Source organism: Sinocyclocheilus grahami, unplaced genomic scaffold, assembly GCF_001515645.1.
Source record: "Sinocyclocheilus grahami isolate Dianchi unplaced genomic scaffold, SAMN03320097.WGS_v1.1 scaffold810.1, whole genome shotgun sequence".
Classification (NCBI taxonomy): Eukaryota; Metazoa; Chordata; class Actinopteri; order Cypriniformes; family Cyprinidae; genus Sinocyclocheilus; species Sinocyclocheilus grahami.
In genome coordinates, this window is record NW_015505989.1 from 222,641 (window position 1) to 246,545 (window position 23,905).

General features: G+C 39.2%; 2 protein-coding genes across 2 annotated transcripts; both read left to right on the forward strand.

Moving 5' to 3' along the window:
- The first annotated feature begins 3,255 nt into the window (after positions 1-3,255).
- LOC107562167 (NHS-like protein 2) lies at positions 3,256-7,960 on the forward strand. The gene is made up of 4 exons (XM_016246752.1): positions 3,256-3,348; positions 4,971-6,932; positions 7,048-7,186; positions 7,256-7,960. The coding sequence occupies exons 2-4, from the start codon at positions 5,042-5,044 to the stop codon at positions 7,521-7,523; spliced, it is 2,298 nt and encodes a 765-aa protein (XP_016102238.1). The 5' UTR covers positions 3,256-3,348; positions 4,971-5,041; the 3' UTR covers positions 7,524-7,960.
- Positions 7,961-17,163: 9,203 nt separating this feature from the next.
- LOC107562168 (insulin receptor substrate 2-A-like) lies at positions 17,164-21,413 on the forward strand. The gene has a single exon (XM_016246753.1). It carries the CDS (start codon positions 17,442-17,444, stop codon positions 20,661-20,663), a length of 3,222 nt encoding a protein of 1,073 aa, XP_016102239.1. The 5' UTR covers positions 17,164-17,441; the 3' UTR covers positions 20,664-21,413.
- The last annotated feature ends 2,492 nt before the right edge of the window (positions 21,414-23,905 follow it).

Below are 23,905 nucleotides of genomic sequence, written 5' to 3' on the forward strand. Positions count from 1 at the left end.
GTTTTGCCCACTTGTCTGAACAATAAGTGTTTATAAGCAAACAACTATAACTATAAAAACTTGCAATCAAAACCATCTTCAAGAGTTTCCTAGCCCAGAACGTCATAGACACTTGGAGGCTGACATTTAACTTTGACTAGTAAGCAAACACTTCTAACACCCTAACAACCACATTAATAACACTTTGGTGTCATGGCAAAAAATAAATAAATAAAAAACAAAAACACTGTAAAGACGTAGAAAAGTAATTCAGTTTAGGGCACAGGTCCCTTGATGATGATTATATATTTTCTAACAGTCTACTTCAGAAATATCATATTTTATACATTAAGGGACAGCATAGTATAATCTCACACAAATTGTTTGTGCACGCTATGTTTCAGTTTGCTTGAAGTTGCCTTGAAGTCCCTTAAATTATTTTTGCAGTGTCCTTTTTTGAAGTGAATTGTTCTGGAGACCAAAATAATAATATTATCTTTATTAAATGTATTTTTGAATTATAAATGTGTCAGAAAAATATATTTTTTTTTAGATGAGATTAGATTTCAATTAAGAAAAATTTACAAAAATGTACATGCGGAGTTCTGTCAACTATGTTATTGACCAAACAAATAAAAAATAGTTTCTCACAACACCATGCAACCATGCACTATTTTATCTACAATAACCCATTGTCATGATCTTACATACTCATGGATCGCAATATTTTTATGATTTTAATTTAAATATGTATTGAAATTTGAGGTTAAACTAATCAAGAAAATTCTCTCCACTGAAATTGCAAAAAGTCAAAATTAAGAAATTGTCAACTATGTTACCCGTCAAACAAGTTACTGTGTAGAGATAACATAGCTGTATTAGTTGTAGTTCTTTTATATCCATACAGATAGTATTGCATACAGCAATGTAGCATAACATCTCTTAAAACGATCTTTAAAATATATTTATATGATTAAACAATTTCCTGTGCTGAGAATATTACATGGATATCTGCAAAAAAATATATATATAGATTTTACAACAATCACTGAATATGGAACAACCGATAAAATAACGCTTAAATACTTGAGTTGATTCTGTAGTGGCGTAACAAAACTTTTTTTTTTTAATTGCATGGCTATGGAAATGTCCAAATTTAGTTCTGAATGTAATTTTAAATGCTTTCTTCGAAATGTCTGTTGCATTTTGAACTTTTTATCTAACTGAAATTTTGTAATTAGCACAGATCATCTGAAAATCATTCAGGTTGTATTCCTTTAGTGTAAGCTAAAAAAATCTCATTCTGAATAACGGAGCTGCATGTTTTTGGGTGTAGTCCTTATATTGTGTGGTTTCGGATCCTCCCCAGGTGCCTTCTTGACTTTGGTCATTAGTTTAACTCAATCGTCGCGCAATCTAGAAACCAAGCTTTGAGTTTCCTTTCACTGTTCGCTTGAGCAAATGTGCTTCCTCTATTTGAAGGGAGTGTCTCTTGTTTTGTTTGTGGCTTTGGGAACTGAAATTTTGTAATTAGCACAGATCATCTGAAAATCATTCAGGTTGTATTCCTTTAGTGTAAGCTAAAAAATCTCATTCTGAATAACGGAGCTGCATGTTTTTGGGTGTAGTCCTTATATTGTGTGGTTTCGGATCCTCCCCAGGTGCCTTCTTGACTTTGGTCATTAGTTTAACTCAATCTTCGCGCAATCTAGAAACCAAGCTTTGAGTTTCCTTTCACTGTCCGCTTGAGCAAATGTGCTTCCTCTATTTGAAGGGAGTGTCTCTTGTTTTGTTTGTGGCTTTGGTGACAATTTTTAGAAAAATGATGTCAACTATGGGACAGCACCCATGAGTGAGGACATGCACTGAAACTGAACTGCTGGAGGGGAAAAAAACATTTCCTTTCACTTTTGGTGTGAAAGGGCTTTTACATATATGCCACAAATAGAACTTTTTTATATTAAAAACAAACAAGCCCAGCCCAGATGAGAAAAAGTAACGCAAAAATACGTAGCGCATTACTTTCCATAAAAAGTAACTAAGTAACGCAAATTAGTTACTTTTTATGGAGTAATGCATTACTTCCCATAAACAATCAATGTTTGCACCTTCCACGATGGACTTCACTCGCCTACACCTCAGCCTTATGACGGACTTCTCCATCAGGCACAAACTGACCACTGCCGGCTTCATCTCAGTCTTAGGATGGACTGCACAGAGAATAAACAGTATTTGGCTACAGCATTTGCAAGAATTGAAACAAAAGACACACGTGCACCTCATCACTCAACACTTAAGAACTAAGCTTGCAGTTCAATCGGCTGCATCTGAATTCTTTTCTAGGATCTCCTTGCATGATTTTATAAATCTAACTGGATGAGGCATCGGTGATTACAGCAACGGTTACCCTCTATGATTATACATCACCCCGTTTGACCCTCCGTACTAATAGTAAAACATCCTCAAGCACTCCTGGTCTAAGTTCACTCATGCTGTTGAGTGCAAGGCTACACTGAGTATTATCTCATGAAGTTTTACGATCAAACCGGCTTGTTATGCAACCGAGTTGTGTAATACGAAATGATTATATATTTCACACCTCTTCAAACATGCACTCACACCACCTCTGTTGTTGAAATGTGGAAAATGCAGAACAATGGTTAATGCCTGTTTCGCAGTGTTCCTGGAAATGGGTGGATCTGACTTCAAATCTCACTCGCTCAGTTGTGACAACTACACCTGCAGTGATATGCATGAGAAGCATCACTGTGACTGCAATCTTTTTGAGTTGTTTTCATACCATACTGCAATGCTGCACAAAGTGAGGACAATCGGTTTTATCGAAACAATTGGTGCATTGATCCTATTCGTTTGCTTAGACTCAATGTTACATAACATTATTCTTAATATCAACTATGAGATCACTGTTTCTATGTTAATGCACCCCATCTGATTATCAGAGTAATTGCTAATCCATACAGGCATAGCTAACATACAGTATGATCAATGATCTAATATAGGTTACAGTGGATTTTATTGAAATTCCATTTGGGATGAGAATCTGCTTGCATTGTGGATTCTGACTTATGGCTGGGTATGTTTTTTGACAAGCAGCACAGTGAATTTTCCAGTGTCTCTGAGGATTTGGTGTTTATATAATGTGTCTCTCTCTCTCTCTCTCTCTCTCTCTCTCTCTCCTCACTCAGCATTCAACGAACTTGAACTCGGAGAGGAAGCAAGCAGCCCACTTCCTATCGTCATGGTAACAGCATGTGAATGCGTTGAGCCAGAGCAGTGAGCTAGAGAGAGACAGCGATAGAGTGGAAACAGCATCACACTGCACGGCTCGGTCTCCAGAGCAAATGAAAGGTAAGACGAAGGGGAAAAAATTGGATATTTTGAGGACGATTGGGTTTGACATCCTCAGATCACTGGGAAATGTCCTTTACTGCATTTAAAGGTTTGTTGATGTCATGCCTTTGTCTGTGACGTTTGTCCTCTGCAGCAATATTGTGTATTTTGGCAAAGTGACCCCTGACTTAGGTCGTGCAACTTTGCAGTTTCTAAAACGGGTTCATTTTTTCCAACCTGTCATGGGTGTCATTCACATCAATATGGTTACAAAACATACATATTTCTGGCCGTAAGCAGCAACGTCACAATGCACACGCAAGAGCATGTGAGTAGCAAGATGTGTGCTTCTTCAGTGTTTTGTTGATCTGAAAGATTCCTTTGGTAATAGCACTCATGACAACTTTCATGTCAACCACTGGTCATTTATTATAAACGCAGAGCGGCAGGTTGTTGAGGTCTGAGTAATAGAAAAGCAGGTGTAAACATTTGGTATCATTTTCAGAGCGAGCATCAGGTTGATGGCGTCCTTCTCAGCAAGAAGCTTGGGACACTCTACATGTCTCATTTAATTGCAAAACCATCATAAATATAGGTTGGAATAGCAATATGCTTCGATTTTAGATTCATTCTTTGTATTTTCTATTCCTATTTCTTACAGATACTTCTCTTAGATATACTGTATCTGAGACATTTTAAAGATGTCTTTGCATTTTTAAATATAGTTAGTATTGTCCTGACTCTGTTTTAAGTGAATATAATGAATGCATTCACATAGTACTTGCATGATGCATATGCTGCATTCGGCTGTCTGTGACACAATTTGAAAAAAATGTAAACGGATAAATGGGCTGCAGTTTTGAATAACCATGTCAGTTTATTTTGAAAGGTATGAGCGGAGTGCAAATATTCTGTGCGATCATTCTGTTTTTGTTAGGTGTGGTGTAGCGTGACATCATCACTTAATTAATATTATGTTAATAATGAGTATGTTCTTTTTGTCCAAGGCCCTTGGGCTGCACAAGATTGAGGAGAAGATATCAAACAAATGGAAGTCACAAAATCACTCAACTTTAAATGCCCAGTTTTATTTCCAAGACTGGCAAAGCACAGATTTTCTTTTCTTTTACTTACAACAGAAATCGTAAAGGCCAGCCTGTTTCTGATCACTCTAAAGAAGTTTTGGCCTTTTAACCCTCATCTGAGCATTAATGGCCCCTACTGTTCAATAAAATAACATGGTGTATCCCTAGAGTATGTATTATATAAAAAAGTTAGCTGTTGTACTACCTTTGGTATATAGTAACTTCATCAAATCAATCATGCTTCTCATTTTGAATAGCATTCTGTTGTTCACTGTCACTCGTGATAAATGCATGTGGAAATACAGTCGAGATTCCTCTTGAGTCTGCTTTCTGTCTCTATATGGATTAACAGGTAACTGTTGCCATGGCAAACACCCACTCATGTGCCAAACAAAGACCAAGATGGGCAGATTTTCTCTTCCACACTTTTTAGTCCACTCTGTTTAAAGCCTTTGGACAGTGACGTCACCCATGAGTGGAAAAGGCAAATTGAGTATTTGCCTTTATGTTGTAACATCACAGCCCTGCAATGAATTATTCTTTCTGTTGCCACAGGAACAGCTTGAAGGAGCTAATGGAATATCTCTGCAACAGATTCATGGGAAAGTGCTGAACTAAAATCAAAGATGGAAAACACAACCTTGGTTTGTTCTGCCCAAGGCAGCTGGTGCGGCCCGAACGTTTCCACCTTTTCATCCAAGTGGGATGATAACGTGAACTCCTTTCTGATGGCACCTGATGTGATCAAACCCCCTCCACAGTTCCAGGATCCAGAGGAGCCGAGCCAGGCATCACCCACTAACTCCGCTGCCGTGATAAGACGAGATAAAGATTGCGTGAGCTCCATGAGGAATGAGCGTAGGAGTAGACCAACCAGTAACATAGAGCTCCACAGACGCTCCTTGTCACTTTCCACCACTGTCAATACCAACCCAGGTGTGGCCCGGCGCCGGTGCGAAAGCTATGCACTTTCATATCCCAGCAGCAGCTCAGAGGACAGCGGCAGCGACAGCACCTCTGTCAGGAGGGGAGATCGACTCCCGGATGCAGTGCCGCGATCTAGGTCCCGAAGCATTGTCCTCAAGAAGGCCAAAAGGAAACCGGCTCCACCTGTGCGAACAGTGTCATTGCAAAGGCTCGCGGCGGAGAAGAATTCAGAACACAAATTACAGGGGCTTCATCTGAAAAAAGACGCCCAAAGTATGATGATACTGCCAGATCTCATTCCAACCTCAAAGCAAGAAGTTGCTAAGTGCAAGAAACCAACTCCCACAGCTGAAGCACCTGGCTTAGTGGCACTGAAGACATCTGTCTCTTCTCACCGAGCACTAAATGAGCTTCGATCCAGTGAACCATGCAAGTCGGGCATGGGCCCCTCTGCAGCAACTCCGATAAACGAAGGTAATTCTGAAATAAACACATCCCCGTCTTCTTCCCACTCTTCGCCCTCCCAGCCTTCCATCTCTTCTCCTTCCAAACGCTTCGGGTCGAACTCTCCATCGAGTGGCTATGCAAGCCAATGCGAAACACCCACTCAATCAGTCCTGTCTTCAGTTACCGCGGGACCTTCTCAACTGAGCTGCAGAATGCGCCATAAGCCTTCCAGTGTTATTCCTGGCCAAAGGGCAAGAAACCGCAATGCAAGGCTATCTCTTCAGCTTCCTGAACTTCAGCAGCACACTCCTGATCCAGAACCGGTTCAGCCAAAAGCAAACCGCCGCTACTCGGACAGCACCGAAGCCACCAGACCCAAGCAAAGGATGAGTAACAGTTTGTTGATCATGCCCGTGATTACTCAGGAGGACCTGAACAACGTGCATTTGCGCTCGGTCAGCAGCTCCGATCTTGAGAAAGCACAGGAAACTACAACGGACGTTATCGAGGAGGAGACTGAAAGGTGTGGAAGCTCTTTAAGCCCCACAAACAAACAAAAAGCCAAACCTCCAGTGGCTCCCAAGCCCCAGAGAAGTAAATGGCCACCCAATGCCATGGTACAGCCACGTTTTGGAACGGCTTCTGATCCAGAACCGCCAACGGTCACAGCCAGTGAGAGACCAGAAGACATTTACGCAATGATTAACAAAGCAAAACCCACAGTGACTGTACCATCACAAAGTACTGAACGAGCACATCATCAGAGGCAGCGGAAGGACTGCTGCTTTTTGGAAGGACATTCTCCACAGCCGATGAGCGGGTCCCGTCTGCCACAACCCCCATGCACTTTTGAACCACAGAATCCAAATGTGCTCCCCTTCAACACAACCACCTGTTCTAACCAATATGAACTTCATAAGAAGAGAAGAGCCCCACCACCGCCTCTGACAAAGACACCAGCTGTGGACAATTCACTTTATTATAACTCAGCTGCTCAGAAAAGCTCAGACGATGCCCAGTCTCCAAATAAACTCTGCAAGTCTCCGAAGTCTCCAATCTCTGCAAGTCAGTATCATGTGACCCTATATGGTGTCATTCCATCTTACCCTATGGTCATTGAGCAACAGCACTCAAATGCACCAGGTAAGAGAACTGTAATGGGCAAGAATTTTATCTTTTGGTTTGTGAAACTGCTATATACCATAATCAATAATTACTGTCTCCAAGGCTCATAATATCCAATTCTTAATGTCAACAGATCATCCAACTTATGATGTAGAGAAGAGGGACCGAACGCCCGACCTTGGACCTCTACAACTGGTAGGAGAGGAAGACGATGTGTTTCTTTACAAGTCCCAATCTCAAACAACAGAGGACCTATTCACCATAATTCACAGGTAAATACTGTAGTTTCCAGTACAGCTCCAGTCTTCTGTTCTTCTTCATATTGTTTTCCCATTTTGCAGGTCTAAAAGAAAGCTCCTGGGTCGTAAAGACTCCTTCGAAAATAAGCAGGGTGACCCTGGCACTCAGACACTTGGCAGTGGAGCTTCCAAAATCAGTTCTCAAAATGACAACTTCATGGCTTTTCTGAGAAGAACAAGAAGTGCCAAGGGTAGTTGCAGTGAACGAATCTCAGCCACAGAGCTCCTCAGAAGCTCCAAGACCACAGCTACCATTGCAGAAAACATTACCCACTGCAAAAATAGCTATGAACAGTCACATGGTCCATAAAGCATCTCTTTGTTCGCAGTCATGTTTTATATCTAAACTACTTTGTGACAAATGCCTTGTTAAAATTTCTGAAATAATATCGAAGTATCAAGAAATTGGCTTGTAAATATTCGCTTTTTTGTTGTGAATAAGATCTAAAGTAGAGCTTTAAGAAGTTAAAACGTATATCTTCCTGAAACACGGATGTTGTTGTGAATGATAACAGAATGATTCTCATTTGTAAATTCAAATAAAGCTTTATGTGTTAATGTAAATGTAAATGTTTTAAGAGTTTAGATGCTATCCTGAGAAAATATTACAGTTGTAGTTACATTGTTACTGAATATTAAAACATAAATAATTTGTTGTGTTTGGACTTCCTGCCTTCCATAAAAATAGCAGACTATTGTATATCAATGACTGTTTTAAAGATGTTCTGCTGTAGATTTGCACATGTTCAGTATATTAAATTACTTTTCGGAAGTGACTCTTGATTATTTTTGAGTTTCTCAGAACATTCTACAGTATAGTCACCCTTTGCATGCATTTCATTTGTTTTATGTTCACAGAAAGGCATTTTTATTATTTATGCATATAGTTTATCATGTATCTCTATATATCAAAGTACCATTAGATATGTGGGATGTGTGAGGAAGAGCTGGCAACGAATAATTCCATATGAATTAATATAATCTTCAGGTTGCATATACGTAAATCTGCAATGCCATCACACACCTGCTGCAGCTTGACTTTGAAAGGATTATTTATGTGTCAACCTGTGAGAGACAAAGACTTGTATCAGCACTTGGTTCTTTTTCCTTATTTGTGAGAAAAAACATGAACTTTCTCTTGTAGCTTTATTATTATTATCATAAATAGATTACTGCTTGAAAATTGGACTTTTGCTGCATTACATTTCTCCTATCACAACGTTCACATTTGATATATGGTAAGTTTAATAAACTAGTAATAATATATAGCATGCAAGCATTTGATATTGCATTATGAAGTTCTGCTCAAGCAATCAATTCCGTTTTAATTCATAATGATGTTGTGTTGATATTAGTGAATCGCGATTAATCGCATCCAAAATAAAAGTTTGTCTTTCCATAATATATGTGTGTGCACTGTGTATATTTATATGTATTTATAAATACACTCACACATACATGTATATATTTAAGAAATATATGCAATATATATTTATATTTATATATAACATAAATCATATGTAAAAATGAATATATAAACACATTTAAATATTTCTTAAATATATACATGTATGTGTGTATATTTATATATACATATAAATATACACAGTACACACACACATATCACAAGACAAACTTTTATTTTGGATGCGATTGTAACATTTTAGTTTAGGGACCAATTCTCACTATTAACTAGTTGCTTATTAGCATGCCTATAACATATTGGCTGTTAACTAATATTCTACATCTACCCAATACCTAAACTTAACAACTATTAATAAGCAGCAAATTAGGACTTCATAGTTAATGGTTTGTTAACAGGGAGAATTGGACCTTAAAATAAAGTGTGACCGATGCGATTAATCGCGATTAATTGATTTGCCAGCACTAGTTGATATTGTAACTTGGTACTTCTGTTAGGCAACCCATGCTGAACAAAAGATGCTGCTTGCATAACGATGTCACAAAATGCTGTGCTCTTAACCTCAGTATATAGACAGACATACAGCTGAATGTATTAACTATAATAATAACAATAGACACATACAGCTGAATGTACTATATGAGACCATACACATATTAATACACATATTCAAATTATATGAAGTGGTATACTTGACAACACTTTACAATAAGGTTCCATTTGTTAACATTAGTTAACTACATTAGTTAACATAAACTAAAGATGTAAAATACTTCTAATGCATTTCTTAATCTTAATGTTGATTTCAATATTTACTATTGCGTTATTAAAATCAAAAGTTTAAAGTATTAAATAGACCTTAGCTAAAATCAGCTAACAATGAACAGTTGCATTTTGATTAACTAACATGAACAAAATAAGATATAAACAAAGATTGCAAAATACTGTAACAAATGTATTATATAATGTTAGTTAATGCATTAATTAATGGGACCTTACTGTAAAGTGTTACCATGTCTTTTCATTCATTGGCCTTTGTTGTCCTCTCAGAAACATACCATATAGCTTTTGAATGCATGTTCATTCAAGCACCTTTCCAACTCCTAATGCATACATTTTCTTTTCTTTTTTTAAGTTGGGAAAGTGTTACTTGTTAAACCATCATCTTGTATCACAGGTGGTTCTGAGGTTTAAACTGAAATTAAGCTGAACTGAAGATTTTGTCCAATATTCTCTAATGGGACTAGAAATAATGTGATCTTTAGAATAAATCCAGTGAGCACGCACTTGGCTCTATTCCACAGGACAACTGAACAAGGGTAAAGTCACTTTGATTCTTCAAATGGTGGAACAGCAAATGCCACTTTCATCCACCGTGTTTGCAATTGGCCAATGGCATGATTTTCCTGACACCTAGTTTGCCACATGGAACCTGGCTCCTCTGGTTTCTTCTGCTCACCCTCAGTCTGCCATGCATGTCTAGGGCCTCTGTCTTCAGGGTCAGGGTGGTAGGGCCTTGGTCTTACAACCCCCCTTTTGCAAAGTCCATGCCCAGACTTGCAGCTCAGTTAGCAGTGGAGAGGGTCAACCGAGACCCCTCACTGTCGCTGGGTACCACTTTCAACTATGTCATTTTGGATGAAGACTGCCAAACCTCCATGGCCTTGAAGGGCTTTATGGGTTACTTCACCCAAGCTTCAGCGTTTTTAGGTCAGTTGAACCCCAGATACTGTGACGCTGTGTCCTTGCTTAGCGAGAACTGGAATAAGGCTCTGTTCTCCTGGGCTTGCATAAACCATGAGCTAGAGAACACATGGGACTACCTTACCTTCACCGGCACCATGCCTTCTCCTCTGCTCGCCATTTCCCATCACTTTCACTGGGCAAATGTAGGGATTATAGATCACTGTTATTGTAGATAATGTTTTAATAGTGGAACTTAATTGTAAAAAGAAAAAATATTTCTAAACTGTCCTGAAAAGTTCTGAACTGCAAAGTAAAAAGTGTTCTAGAGCCTCCTCTCTTTTAGGGTATATTTAGTAAAGATCTGCTAATAGCAATAGTTGTAGGAGTGGGTTCTCTTGTACTTAAGTCAATGTGTTTTTTTGTTTGTTTGTTTGTTTTGTTTAATTGGGCTATTTCTTAGAGGGCAGTAAACATCAAAATTCATAAAAATAGTTTTTTGTTTTGTTTTGTTTTTTGGTGAAGAATATCATCATGTAAGAATATAAACTTTTGGTCATTGGTTATTTTCTGCAATAAAAAGCCAATATAAAAATCCTGTTGGGTTTTTGTCGAGGGAACCAAGGTGATGCTAACTTCCAGATTAACCTAAAAAAAACAACGTCATCCCTATTAGTATGCGGAGTAATTGCGTCATTTCCGCCTGAACTTCATAATTAGTCCAAAGCAGACTTCTTTTGACCTTGTTCATGTGCATACCGGTGTTGTGCCCAATTCTAACCCCCCGCCAGATTATTACCCCTAAATATTGGTAGGTTTGGGGGTGGGGTTAGGATTAGGCAATCAGGTAGCGACTTGAACGAGGGGGGTAATAATTTGGCAGGGGGTCAAAATTGGGCACAACACCGGCAATTACACAGCTTTGTTCAGTAATTCAGTGATAATGATAAACTTTTCAACCCGGAAAATTACCAAAAATTGCCCCAATACACCAACATTTTCTAAACTGATTCACACACTGTAATTACAGTATGCGGCAAAAACAAAACAAAACAGGAAAAACACTGGTGTCTATCTATCTATCTATCTATCTATCTATCTGTGTTCCTGTCTTCTGTGCTCTTGTTTTTTTAACTGGCAGTTGATTTATTTTTGTTTTGTATTCTGTGGTAATCGTTTTTGTAATACGTGGAATAGCACTAATAACCATACAGCTAAATGCTATTTCTGTGTATATATTATTAAAGGTAGGGTAGGTGATTTCGGAGAGGTTAGCACTAGCACGCTAGCTTTGAAAGCATAAGATCTCACCCTCCCTGCAAATCACTCTCCAAAGCCACGCCTCCTCCAAAACACAGGCAGATCAGAGGCTAACCAGCGACACGATGAGAGACGGCGTTGGTGGAGGATTGAATGCAACGCTGTCAGATTACCTCATGTCTCAAAACATTACAGTACAAAGCGCATAATATGACAATAATAACGCCTTCCATTCTCGCTCGCTCTGCAGTAGAGTAACGGAACTTGCTGATGATGTATGCAAATACATACACTGACAGGCAGGTAGGACAGCCTATCGTAGCCCTCGGACCGAAGAATATGTTTGGACAAACATTTTATGGTCCTACGCCTTCCACAGACGACATAAATACATATAAATACATTTAGTGATAATTGCTATCAGGATGAGACTTGAAGAGACTTTCGACCAGCATAATGTTTTTGAATCAAGTCACTTACCCTGCCTTTAATTTCTAGCCAAATGTCTCAATATTAACATTTTCTTTTAAATATTTCAGATTAGGCTTAAATCTGAATTCTTTTAATAGTATATTTAATATATATAGGGCCATATAAGTAAGGCCTAATTGATTAAATTCCAATAAAACCTAAATTATAAATATACTCTACCATTCAAACATTTGAAGTCATTAAGATTTTTTAAATGTTTTAAAGAAGTTTCTTCTACTCAGCAAGGCTGCATTTTTTTTATAGCAAAAATACAGTAAAAACAGTGAAATATTATGTTTTCTATGGTAATATATTGTAAAATGTAATTTATTTCTGTGATCAAAGCTGAATTTTCAGCATCATTACTCCAGTCTTCAGTGTCACGTGATCTTCAGAAATCATTCTAATATGTTGATTTGCTGCTCAAGATTTATTATTATCGATGTTGAAAACAGTTGTGCTGCTTCATATTTTTGTGGAAACCATGAAAGGATTCTTTCAGGATTCTTTGATGTATAGAAAGCTCATTTATTTGAAATAGAAATCAACTGAAATGTATAGATGTCTTAGCTGTCACTTTGAAACAATTTAATGCATCCTTGCTGAATAAAAGTATTTTTTTAATGTATATAATCTGCCCCCTAAAGTTTGCTGACATGCAAATTGTAAGGCCCCTTTGTGGTGACAACCATTGATGCATGAAGTGGAAGTAGTGAGCTAATCCTGAAAATACATTTGTAATGTTAATGCATTGTCAAATTTTGTCCAGCAGATACAATACCTCTTATAATACGTTATAGCTTCATAACCAATTAAACCCAAGTCATTGATATTTGACATAACTGCAACCACAACCAGCGTACTGGAAAATATTACATCATAGTGTGTATGTATTGGCTGCATCAAACATTTTTGAAAAATGAACTGCTCTACACAGCTTTTGCAAGCAATGTGTACACTGTTAAATTAGTTTAATTGCTGTTGTTCTTTGTTCATTTGCGGTGCATTTTCATACTGTGTGTCCTCTGCTGTCCACAGCGTATCGAATACATGGCAGTGACAGCACTGTTAAGATACTTCTGGAGCTGAAAGAGGGCTATAAGGCCGAACTTTGTGGAAAAACTGAGCTTTAGGTGAAGACGGTATGATTCTTATGATTCAAAATGTATTTTACAATTATCTACAACTGCAAATGTGTTTGGTTGTATAATTTGAGAAGTTATTTAAAAGGATAGTTCACCCAAAAAGACAATTCTGTCATCATTTTAAAGAATACTATAGCTTAATGTCATTAAGATGTTTTACAGAAAATCGCCTCCTCTGACCTAGATTGCAAATGTCATGTACTCCATGTTCAAATTACATTTATTGCATTTGTTTGTAAGAGACTTGGGAACAAATGCTGTTTAGCATTTCTGTGGGCAATAGATGCAAACGCTTGAATGAGTTTTAATGGAGAGGAAGATTTTCAGCAAATAACACTTACATTTCAGTCTTACATTTCATGGACTACTTTTATGGTGCTTTTTTGTTGTTTTCAGAGCTGTGCAGAATTCGTCTTCATTTTTTACTGTTAGTGACAGGACTGTGAACCCTAATAATAAAAGTGTATTTTATTACTTATACTTAAGTAAAGTTCAAGTATATTTTTAAGTATACTTTATGTAGTAAGTATACAAATATCAGTGTACTAGTAGTATACTTGTAAGTGTACTATTTCAATACTCCTTGGGACTAAATTGGCCCACTTTCTAGTATATAAAAGTATACTTTTAAGTATACTTTAAGTATAACAGTAGTAAACTTTGAGTACACAACTAGTTTACATCAATGTTTTTAGCTTGTACTGCAACTATACTAAAAGTGAACTTATAGGTATACTGATAGTTTACTAATTAAATACCTGTAGTACACTTTAAAGTATAGTCTCAGTAAACTACTAGTTTAGTAGTTTTATACTGCAAGTATACTCGTAAGTTTTCTTTAAGTGCACTTTACATCATACTTTAAGTATACTACTATGTCCCTATTTAGGTATTAATTTGAATATATTTTGTTATGAATATCTAAACATACAAAACATCAAAAGAAAGAACAGGGTATCTGCTTGTAAACAAAAACATTTTATTCTAGCTTCATGCATTCTTTTTTAAACACTTGAATGTGGTAAGTTTCATAAAACATAAAGAAATGAACAACAATTTGAACAAAAACCTGAAAAAAAGACTATGAATTGGATTCAGAATGATATAATCAAAACGTAGATGGAGTCGATCAGCACCCCAAAGCTTAACAGTCATTAGTACCACTTCATTGGTCGACATTTTATTCCATAACGTTACACAGTTTTGATGCTGTTTTATGTCTGATGATTGTGTTAGAATACATGTGGAAGCATCTGTTGTTTCGGTTTCTTCTTCACTTGTGTTTTTTGGAAATTATGTACAGAAAATGTGTACTAGCGCCCCCTACAGTATAACAATGAAAACACAGATTCTACCTTTTTTTGGTTATGTGCAGATGCACATGCACGCGGAAGAAAGAGGTACAGCTAGACAAGAAGAGGTAGTGTTGTGCGATGACAATGTATTTGAAATTCATTTTTAGCCCCAATTAAAAAACCAAACCAAAACCCATTTTTGTCTGCATTTTTGTGTTGCACTGAACTGTTCTATAAATGATTAAAAAAATCATAGAAATTACATAAAATGCTAAACAGTTTTTTGGAAAGCTACTGTTTTTGAAAGAGAAAAAAATTAAATAATCTTCCTGGCTGTCCACCTTTTTCCTCTATAGGCTTCTCCAAACTTACAAATTGTAGTCCATTACTGAATGCATATTACATTATGAAAAGTGTAGTTAGTAACATAATCTTTTACATTACACGTTTTGGGTAATATAAACGGAATAATCTTTTATTCGTTTTTAGGTTACTTTTGACTTAACTCATTTATCAGTGATTTGAATAGAGCAATTTTGTACCATACTGAAATAAAAATTCAAAGAAAATGTATTCCTTTCTTTGTTATCAACAACATGAAGTGCATTAAACATCGCATTTCATCAGGGTTTGTGAAGGAACTTTCTTTTAATTAAAATGTTTCATTGAAAGAAAGAAATCATTGTAAAATAAAATTTACAAAAATCATAGCCATCTGACTAGCGGCCGCTCTGTATGTGCAATTCCACAAAACTGGTGGACTTAAAAAGCATAAATAGGCTTTTTTTTTTTTTTAAAGGATCATTTAAAAGATTTTAAAAAAAGAATTAGGGAGAAACAATATTTTTGTGAATAATTTTCTGCCATTTTATGAATATTAAGCAATCATGATATTAATAAAAAAGTAACTGTAGTCTGATTATTATGTGCAATGTTGATAACAATGCAAAAAAGATTATTCAATAAACCCTGCTAATTTTTACCCTTAATTCGTCTCCTGCATCTTCCCCTGCTTCTTGGGCTGATAGAAGAATTAACAAGGTGTTGACTATTTTGATTTCTTATCAAGACCCACAATTTGATGAAGAGAGAGTGGCAGCACAGCTGGATCTAACATTCCTGACGACAGAGGCAGCAAATTCAGATACAACATGTAGGATTAATATTTATTATTAGGACAAAAAAAGTGGAAACATGCATGGAGAGATATTGAAATATTGCATGGAGAGATATTGATCATTTGAAATCATATTGTCAGACATGGTATAGAAACATTACAAACTAAACGAAGGACAGAAACGACTTTCTTCATCCTCACAAAGATGAAACAAGAGCTTCAATTTGTGATTCAATAAACATGTTCCTTATGCATAAAAACAGTGTAAATCAAAATAATACTGAGATTATAAATCAAGTTGGCCACTTTTTGTTAAACTTGCAATTTAGATACCCAGATGTTTTTCTTTTCTTTATTGCCTTTGCTATCTTTAAGGTCCAGCTGTAATATTTTCAGCTGAATCCAGTTCATATATGTTATTTGGAAGGTATATACCATTAAGCATGATTTGAGATCATGCACTCCAGATAAATGTATTTTAGCAGGTAAAGTGGGTCAACTGATTTATGAAAAAGTATCCTGTATCTTAATTAGAAATGATAAAAACACATGTATCTATTTATTTATGTTTATTAACATATTATCAAACAGACATATTCAACAACATAATTAACAAACCCAAAAGCAGAGCCTATAGCTGAGGCTATGAGTACAATTCATAGGATTACTCAAAACAACTGATAGAACATGCATTCAATTTGATTAAATTGAACAGAATATTGAACTCTACAACATATTAAAATGTGACTATAACACATGCAACAACTAATAGGCTAACAAAAAACTGAGCAGGAGGGACTTTTAAACTGTAATACTGTAACCCTTTTTTCTGTCTGTTTTCTCTAAACACTTTAAATGAACTATAACTGTGGCCATATTTTAAGCTTTATTCTCTGCTCTCTCTCTCGGCTTTCTTCCATCTCTGACTTGAATCTCCTGATTGCACACTCATTTCTAAAAAGTCAGTTATGCATGTCAATTATAAAATAATCAGCAAATCCCTGTTTATTTAATAAATGTGAGTAGAATTATTGAAGGTTTAATGTGGCCCACTTTACCTGAACAACACTGGCTGTTATGCTCTGAAAGTGTGAAACCATGTTTTTACGTTTTATATTTATATTATTAGTTTATCATGGTTTCTGTACTTGTATGCTATTATCATTCACTTTGCTATTATTCTAAAATGATGTGAATTGCGTTATAATAAGATAAATTATAAAGAAGGAGTAGGAGTCACCAAACTTTTGACTGATGGATTATCGCGAGGCACTGTCGTTAATATCCATTTCGATATTAAAAAGATGTAACACTATATTTTTACGTAAAATGAACCGTTTGTGGTGCTCATCCTTATTCTCATTACAAAGATATTTACTACAGCAGCAGAGTCTGCACACAGAGGCAGCAGACGGCAGATCTCCCCTCCAATCGAAAGACGCCGTTGCTGGATTGACGGCTCTGATTGGTTTAGAGGACTGTCCATCACAGCTTTTTTTCGCGAGCGGACCAATGAGAGGCGTCTGCTGACCCCGTTCACCCCGCGCAGTGCGCTGACGTGCTCGTCACGTGATGTTTTCGCTGGGCTGTAGTGATGTGTAGCCACCATGAGTGAAGCGGGCAAATAAAGATTTATAATGGCAGCGAGCGATGATGGAGGCTCTGCGAAGATGCAACGTCTCGTCGTGCTGAATAATCACCAGGGGGACACATCGGAAAGCAGCACGGATTACTCGAACGCGTAATTGTATCTGAGCTACGAACCCGCAGCCAACAAAATGGGCCGTGCATCAGTGTAAAGCGGAGGTAAAGTGACCTTTCATCGCATTGTCCCATGGAAGATCGACCGCGTTTACCGAATCACGGCGTCATGTTGACACTGGAGGCACAACCGCGTCGCGCTGTCATGAAAACGTCCGCGACCAACAGCCACGTCTCTTGTGCTGCCGGGGAGCCTCCATCCTCCTCCTCCTCCACCTCAATCAATAACAGCGGCTCCCGTTTGCCCATGCACTTAAAGGCCTCCTCTCATTCTCAGCCTCAGAGGAGGTACCATCCGCCTTACCACTTTAAAGTGCATCATCTGTTCCCGGATGAGAAACCTCAGGATGCTGTATTGAGGAAGAACCTGCCACCCCTCCAGTATAAAGTGCACGACTCTGCCTTCTGCCGCGTACTCGGCGCCGACACCACTGCTGCTGCCCTGGCCGCCGCCGCCGCCTGCTCCGGCGGTGTGGACAGGGACATATGGAAATGTGGCTATCTCAGAAAACTGAAGCACGGCCACAAGAGGTTCTTCGTACTGAGGGGCCCCAGCAACCTCGGGCCCAGTCGGTTGGAGTATTACGACAGCGAGAAGAAATTTCGAAACGCCCTCAAAGCTGCTGCCTCCGGTGTTGCGTGCCCTGCCAAGAGGGTGATTTATCTGTCCCTGTGTTTTACGGTGAACAAGAGGGCTGATGCTAAGAACAAATACCTCATTGCCCTTTATACTAAAGATGAGTATTTTGCAGTGGTGGCGGAGAGCGAACAGGAGCAAGAGGAGTGGTACTTGGCCCTCACCGAACTTATGACGGAGGGAAAAAAGGGGCAGCTAGACAACGATGAGCTTGATGATGGTTACGGGACGATTTCGCCGGGTACTATTTTCAAGGAGGTGTGGCAGGTGAACGTCAAACCTAAAGGCTTGGGTCAGACTAGGAATTTAATGGGCGTCTACCGTCTGTGCCTTTCCTCCAAGACTATTCACCTGGTGAAGCTGAACTCGGAGACGCCTGCCGTCAACCTGCCGCTAATGAGCATTCGCCGCTGTGGCCACTCTGAGAGCTTCTTCTTTATCGAGGTGGGGCGCTCTTCTTCCATCGGTCCCGGTGAAATCTGGGTGCAAGTCGAGGACTCGGTGGTGGCGCAGAACATGCACGAGACCATTCTCGACACAATGAAGGCTTTAAAGGCCTTTCCTGACTTTAGGCCACGGAGCAAAAGCCAGTCCTCCGGCTCGAATCCCATACCGTTTATCACTACTCGCCGACATCTCGGCAACCTTCCCCCAAGCCAAACTGGGCTGCAGCGCCCCTCCAGAACAGATTCAGTGACGGGCACGCCACCTACAGGGAAAAATAGAGGGCGGGGCCAGCGCTACCGGACCTCCAGTGAGGGTGAAGGCACTCAGGACCGCCCCCTCAGCTCTGGGACAGGCAGCCTGGTGCACCTAAATACCCCCGTTCTCAGCATGGGCAGAGAAGAAAGCGGCAGCTGCTGCGCCCACGCCTCACCAGGTTCGAGCCAGCACACCCGGTCTGCTTCGCTTCCCGTGTCTCATTTCCTGTCTGCCACCAGCCCCATCAGCGTGTCCAGCAGCAGCGGGCACGGCTCAGCCTCAGACACGCACACTCGCCCCTCTAGCTCCTCCATTTGTGGCTCCCCTAGTGACGGAGGCTTCAACTCGTCCGATGAGTTCTGTCCCAGTCCGTGTGACTTCAGGTACTTTCATGCAAGTTGTACCACACCCGAATCCCACGGCAGCACTCCGCCCGTTCGAGAGGACTATCGGCTGACTGAATACATGACCATGGATTGGCACAGAGATGGGGCGAGGACTTTCGAGGAGGAGAGCAGTTACATGGAAAGGACTTTCCTCAAACTAGCACATTCGTCCAAGCCAAAGCTTGGCGGCTGTTTGAGTATGACACAGCAGAAAGCTACGCAAACCTCATCTTCTTTAGACGAATCGAGCCCGGTGGAGTCGAAACGACACCAGGTTTGCTCGTGCCTGCTGAAGTCAGCCTATAAGTCTTACTCTGAATTACATCACCCAAACAAGCCTCCCTTGCTCAGCTCTGAGTGTCAAAAGAAACTGCCAAAAGATGATGGCTACATGCCCATGATCTACAGCATTGCTCCCTCTCCGAATGCAGATTACATCCCTATGCAACCCCGAGCAAACCACCCTGCTACCCTGGACATTCACCCCTGTTCCTCGCAGCAAGCGGACCGATATGGCTACATGATGATGCTCCCAGGCGACAGCCTCTCTGGTAGAGAGCAGGTGGAGTATGACGACTACATGGACATGTCCCAACTTACCGTGGCTGAAGGCTTTTCGCAGGCCTCGCCTGAAGGTCCAAAGACCTCTTACTTCTCACTCCCGCGCTCCTACAAAGCCCCGTCACGAGAAAAGTGCGAAAAGATGGAATACATTCCCATGTCCCCAGCTGAGCCCTTAAGCCCACCTAGTCCCGGAGAGTACATTCACATGAACTTTGGGTCCCGTCCCTCTCACGTCGCTGCTTCTCCATCATCCGTAAATTCGCCCTCCACTCCGCCACCTTCTCAGCCCTGCTATCGGCACTGTTGCTCCTCACCAGACCATGACTACTTGGGCCTAAACATGGACAGCCTCCTGAAGGACCACCCTCCTCGACACTCTCTCGTAGCACCGTGGAACCCGCCCAACTACGCCCGTCCCTTAGGGTGCTCTTACGGGCAGGCGCCAACTAATTTAGATCGTGAAAAGATGCACGACGAATGCGGAGATGGTCCGTTGAGAACAATGCAGCGCCTTTGTATTTCCGAGCATCTGCCGTTCGGTCATACAGAGCCCAAGGTCATCAGGGCGGACCCGCAGGGAAGGAGACGACACAGTTCAGAGACGTTCACCCCCTCGCCTGCTTCTTTTGTTGGTGGTTGCGGAATCAGGCCCTCAGCCAATCAGAATCTCCCCGAAGCTAGCAGATGGCAAAACTCCAGCTCCTTCGATAGCATGTGGTCACACTCGGATGCCTCTCCCGACTCGGCAGCCCTAGCGACAAGCACCGCTAGCGGAGGGACGCCTCAGAACACCTCATCCAGCTACCTCAACTACATCGCTCTGGACCTGAGAGAAGTGCCCAGGGTCACACGCAACACTCCCCCGCCACACCCAGCTCATAGTAACCTCCAAGAGAGCGATGCTTACGCTGGTATAGAGTTCTCCGTTTCGGGAGGACATGCCACTGCCTCAAAAGGTTGGTTGCATCTCTGTCTCCCCTTATGCAACAAAATCAGTGACAGCTAGTAGCCCTCTAAAAGCTGCATGCTGCGTCAACATTAATTTCTCTGTTTGTCGTGTACAAATGCAAACAACTGAGACGGTTATTGAACAGATTATGTGATGTGATGTAAAGTAACTTAAACAGCCTATTTGTTAAGATGCAGTTGTGAATTGCACCTGTTTTTTTAATCAAATGAGTCTTTCCCACGGTCCTGAGGAGAAACGACGGAGCAGAATTGTCCTGTCAACTTGATACTGGCATGCTGTTGTTATAGTGAGAAGAGAAACTATGAAACATGTTTTTCAAAAATTGTCTTTTTTTCGTACTGATTTTTTTGAACTGATTGAACGTGATTTGAAATTTGGTTTTGCACTTTGAATAGCACTGGGAAAAGAGCACTTCATGTGCACAGAGTGACTGTGCAAACACAGAGTTGTGATGTGCAAATATGATATTAAAGGAATCCACTTGCATGCTGCCTAAAAAACCTTGCTTTCACAGTTTTAACAGTCAAGTAAAACCTTTCACCGAGATTACTTAAAATGCTGTTTGTTTCTGTGAATGCTGATTTCTGGTCTATCACAGATTCATTCTTGCTTTCGAAGTCCTACAAAAGTTTTTTCTTGCTCACCTACATAGATTTCAATAAGAACTTTGTCATATATGCAAGCTTAAATTATTTTTCTTACAGTATTTATAAAAGCTATGAAGAGACTCGCACTCACACTTATATTGCATGTTCTGTTGATAATGAACCACAAATAGAATTCCATACCAACACTACAAAAAATTATTTTCTTACTTGGTATTTTTAGTCTTGTTTTCTGAAAGATTTATCAAAATGTTGTTTGTTTTTGCCTAAAACAAGAAAACATCTACCAGTGGGGTAAGAAAAATGATCTTAATTCAAAGGGAAAACAAGATTATTTTTCTTGCCCCATTGGCAGATATTTTTTCTTGTTTCAAGCAAAAACGAACAGTATTTAAATATTTTTTTCTGAAAAGTCATTTTCTTTTAAATTTCAATTAAATTTATCTTGATTTAAGAATGTTTAGACGTCTTTTATAGAAAACGACAAAAATACTAAGAAAATCATTTTTTGCAGTGAATATAAGAAAAGGTTAAAGGTTATGTTTTTGAGTTATGGTTATGGTTAAGAGATTATATATCATAAGAGATGAGAGGTATATATGTGCTGGAATTAAATAACCTATAAACATCAATAACAGCCCAGGTTTTTGCATTTAAGAATTTAGGAACACTAATTTGTGAACAAATTTGTGAAGCAAAAAAGCATATTATTGCAATTTTCGTAAGGAACACACTTTTGCTAGTGTACAGTCATGAAATCATCTCACTTGGTGTTTTCGGTGCATGAAAACATCCCCCTGCGAGAGCATCTTAGAAATGATGCAACATCGAGCAAAATCAAAAGTACGATATGCTTCAAAACTAGTACGAGAGCACCTTTTATCCGAGACAGTGTTTTTGAGTCAACTGGATGCTACCTCCTGTTCACGCCATTGGGAAAACGCTCACAAAATCCTTTCTGCCTCGCCTGTATTAGTGTGATATCAAGTATTTCCGACTCGAGATGCAAAACACTATCATTTCCATGACCACGGCTTTTCTGTCCTCATTTAAAATAGCCTTGTTTACATAGACTGGGAGTGATTTTGAGCCTCGATGTAGCCACTGGCCACAAAACGACGATGTTTACTACTTCTTGTGGTTATGTATGTGCACTTCACTACTAGTCTTACAAACTGCCACAGTACTGAAGGATAACGTCGTGCTACTTTGCATTCCCCACGTGGTACATCCTGTTTGTTGTTTTTGTTAATTTATTGATCGTCTGTGTTTATTTATTGAATCCAGTGTAGTGGCGTTCACCGTTTGCTGGTGAGCGTATTCATACGAATATAGTGCTTGCTGAGAGGGGGAGTTCAGTGTATATACAACTTCAGACAACCTGTTTTCCCCACATATCTCTTGAGCCTTTTTTAACTAAGAGTTACTAGTCTCTTTTTTTTTTGCTTGTACCTGGAAGCTTTATATGAAGAGATTTTGGGTTGAGGTTGTGGTTGAAAGCTGTGTAGTAAGATGTGTACGCTTTACAGTAGTAGTCCAGATTATGTTGAGACGAAACCATACTTCGGTGACTTTTTCCCATTGGTTTTGGTAGCGGCCCGCTTGCGGCCGCTCTCTTTCTTTGACTAGCTTTTGTCATGCTATTGTGTCATGATATTGCGTTGCTTTACTGTAAAATGTGAAATGAAAAAACAGTAGTATACCGTTTCTTGGGGATTTTTCTACTACACAATAACTACCGTGACAACTACCATGATCAAACTTGTGTTTTTTTTATACTAGGGGCTCTACTGAGGTTATATTTTGGGGATACTGATATTGTTTGGAATTGTGTCGAGTTGTTTGCCTTTTAAAATGACTGAAAGGAAGAGCTGGACTAAAAAAAGAAAAAGAGAAGTATCTGAGATGGGCAAAGTCTGTGTCAACAACTTGCTGTTCATTTGGTCAGTACTCACTTAACGCTGAAAGCTTGTGATTGGGTTGAAACATGTTGATAATAATGACTGAAGCAGACCATTATCAGCGCCGTCTTCCTTTTGTAAATATTGTAATTTTTGATATCCCTTCTCTCGTCAACACGCTACACGGCACCTCGCTTGGTTTCAAGGATGAGGATGTTTGAGATTTTTTTGTTTGTTATTATTTGGTCACTTCTACATTTTTATATATATATTTTTTTTTTCCGTGTATATTTATTAGATTGGGTTTTGCTTGTAATAGAGCTATTGCAATAAAAAAGTGCCAAGGTATCCCTGACCGAGTCATGTGCTTGTGATTTCTCATGTCTAGTATGATGCAACATTGCTGTGGACATGTTAAGACCCCAGTTTTTCCACTTACTTGCCCTGTACCTTAGTTGATAGCTGCTGCACTCTGCTGGCCAAAAAGAGTGTATTTACAGTTAAGTAACAATTGTCCATTGATGGGATATATATACTGTACATCCCGCCTATTCAAAAACCATGTCCATAAAAATATTATATATAATCTATTAGTAAATCGAGTTTAATTTCCTAAATTATTATTAATAAAAAAGCTAGATAGCTAAAACACAAAGATGCACTACCGTTCAAATGTTTGAGGTCGGTAAGTTTCTTATGCTCACCAAAGCTTTATTTAATTAAAAATACAGTAGCATTTTTGTAAAATATTATTACAAATTAAAATAACTTT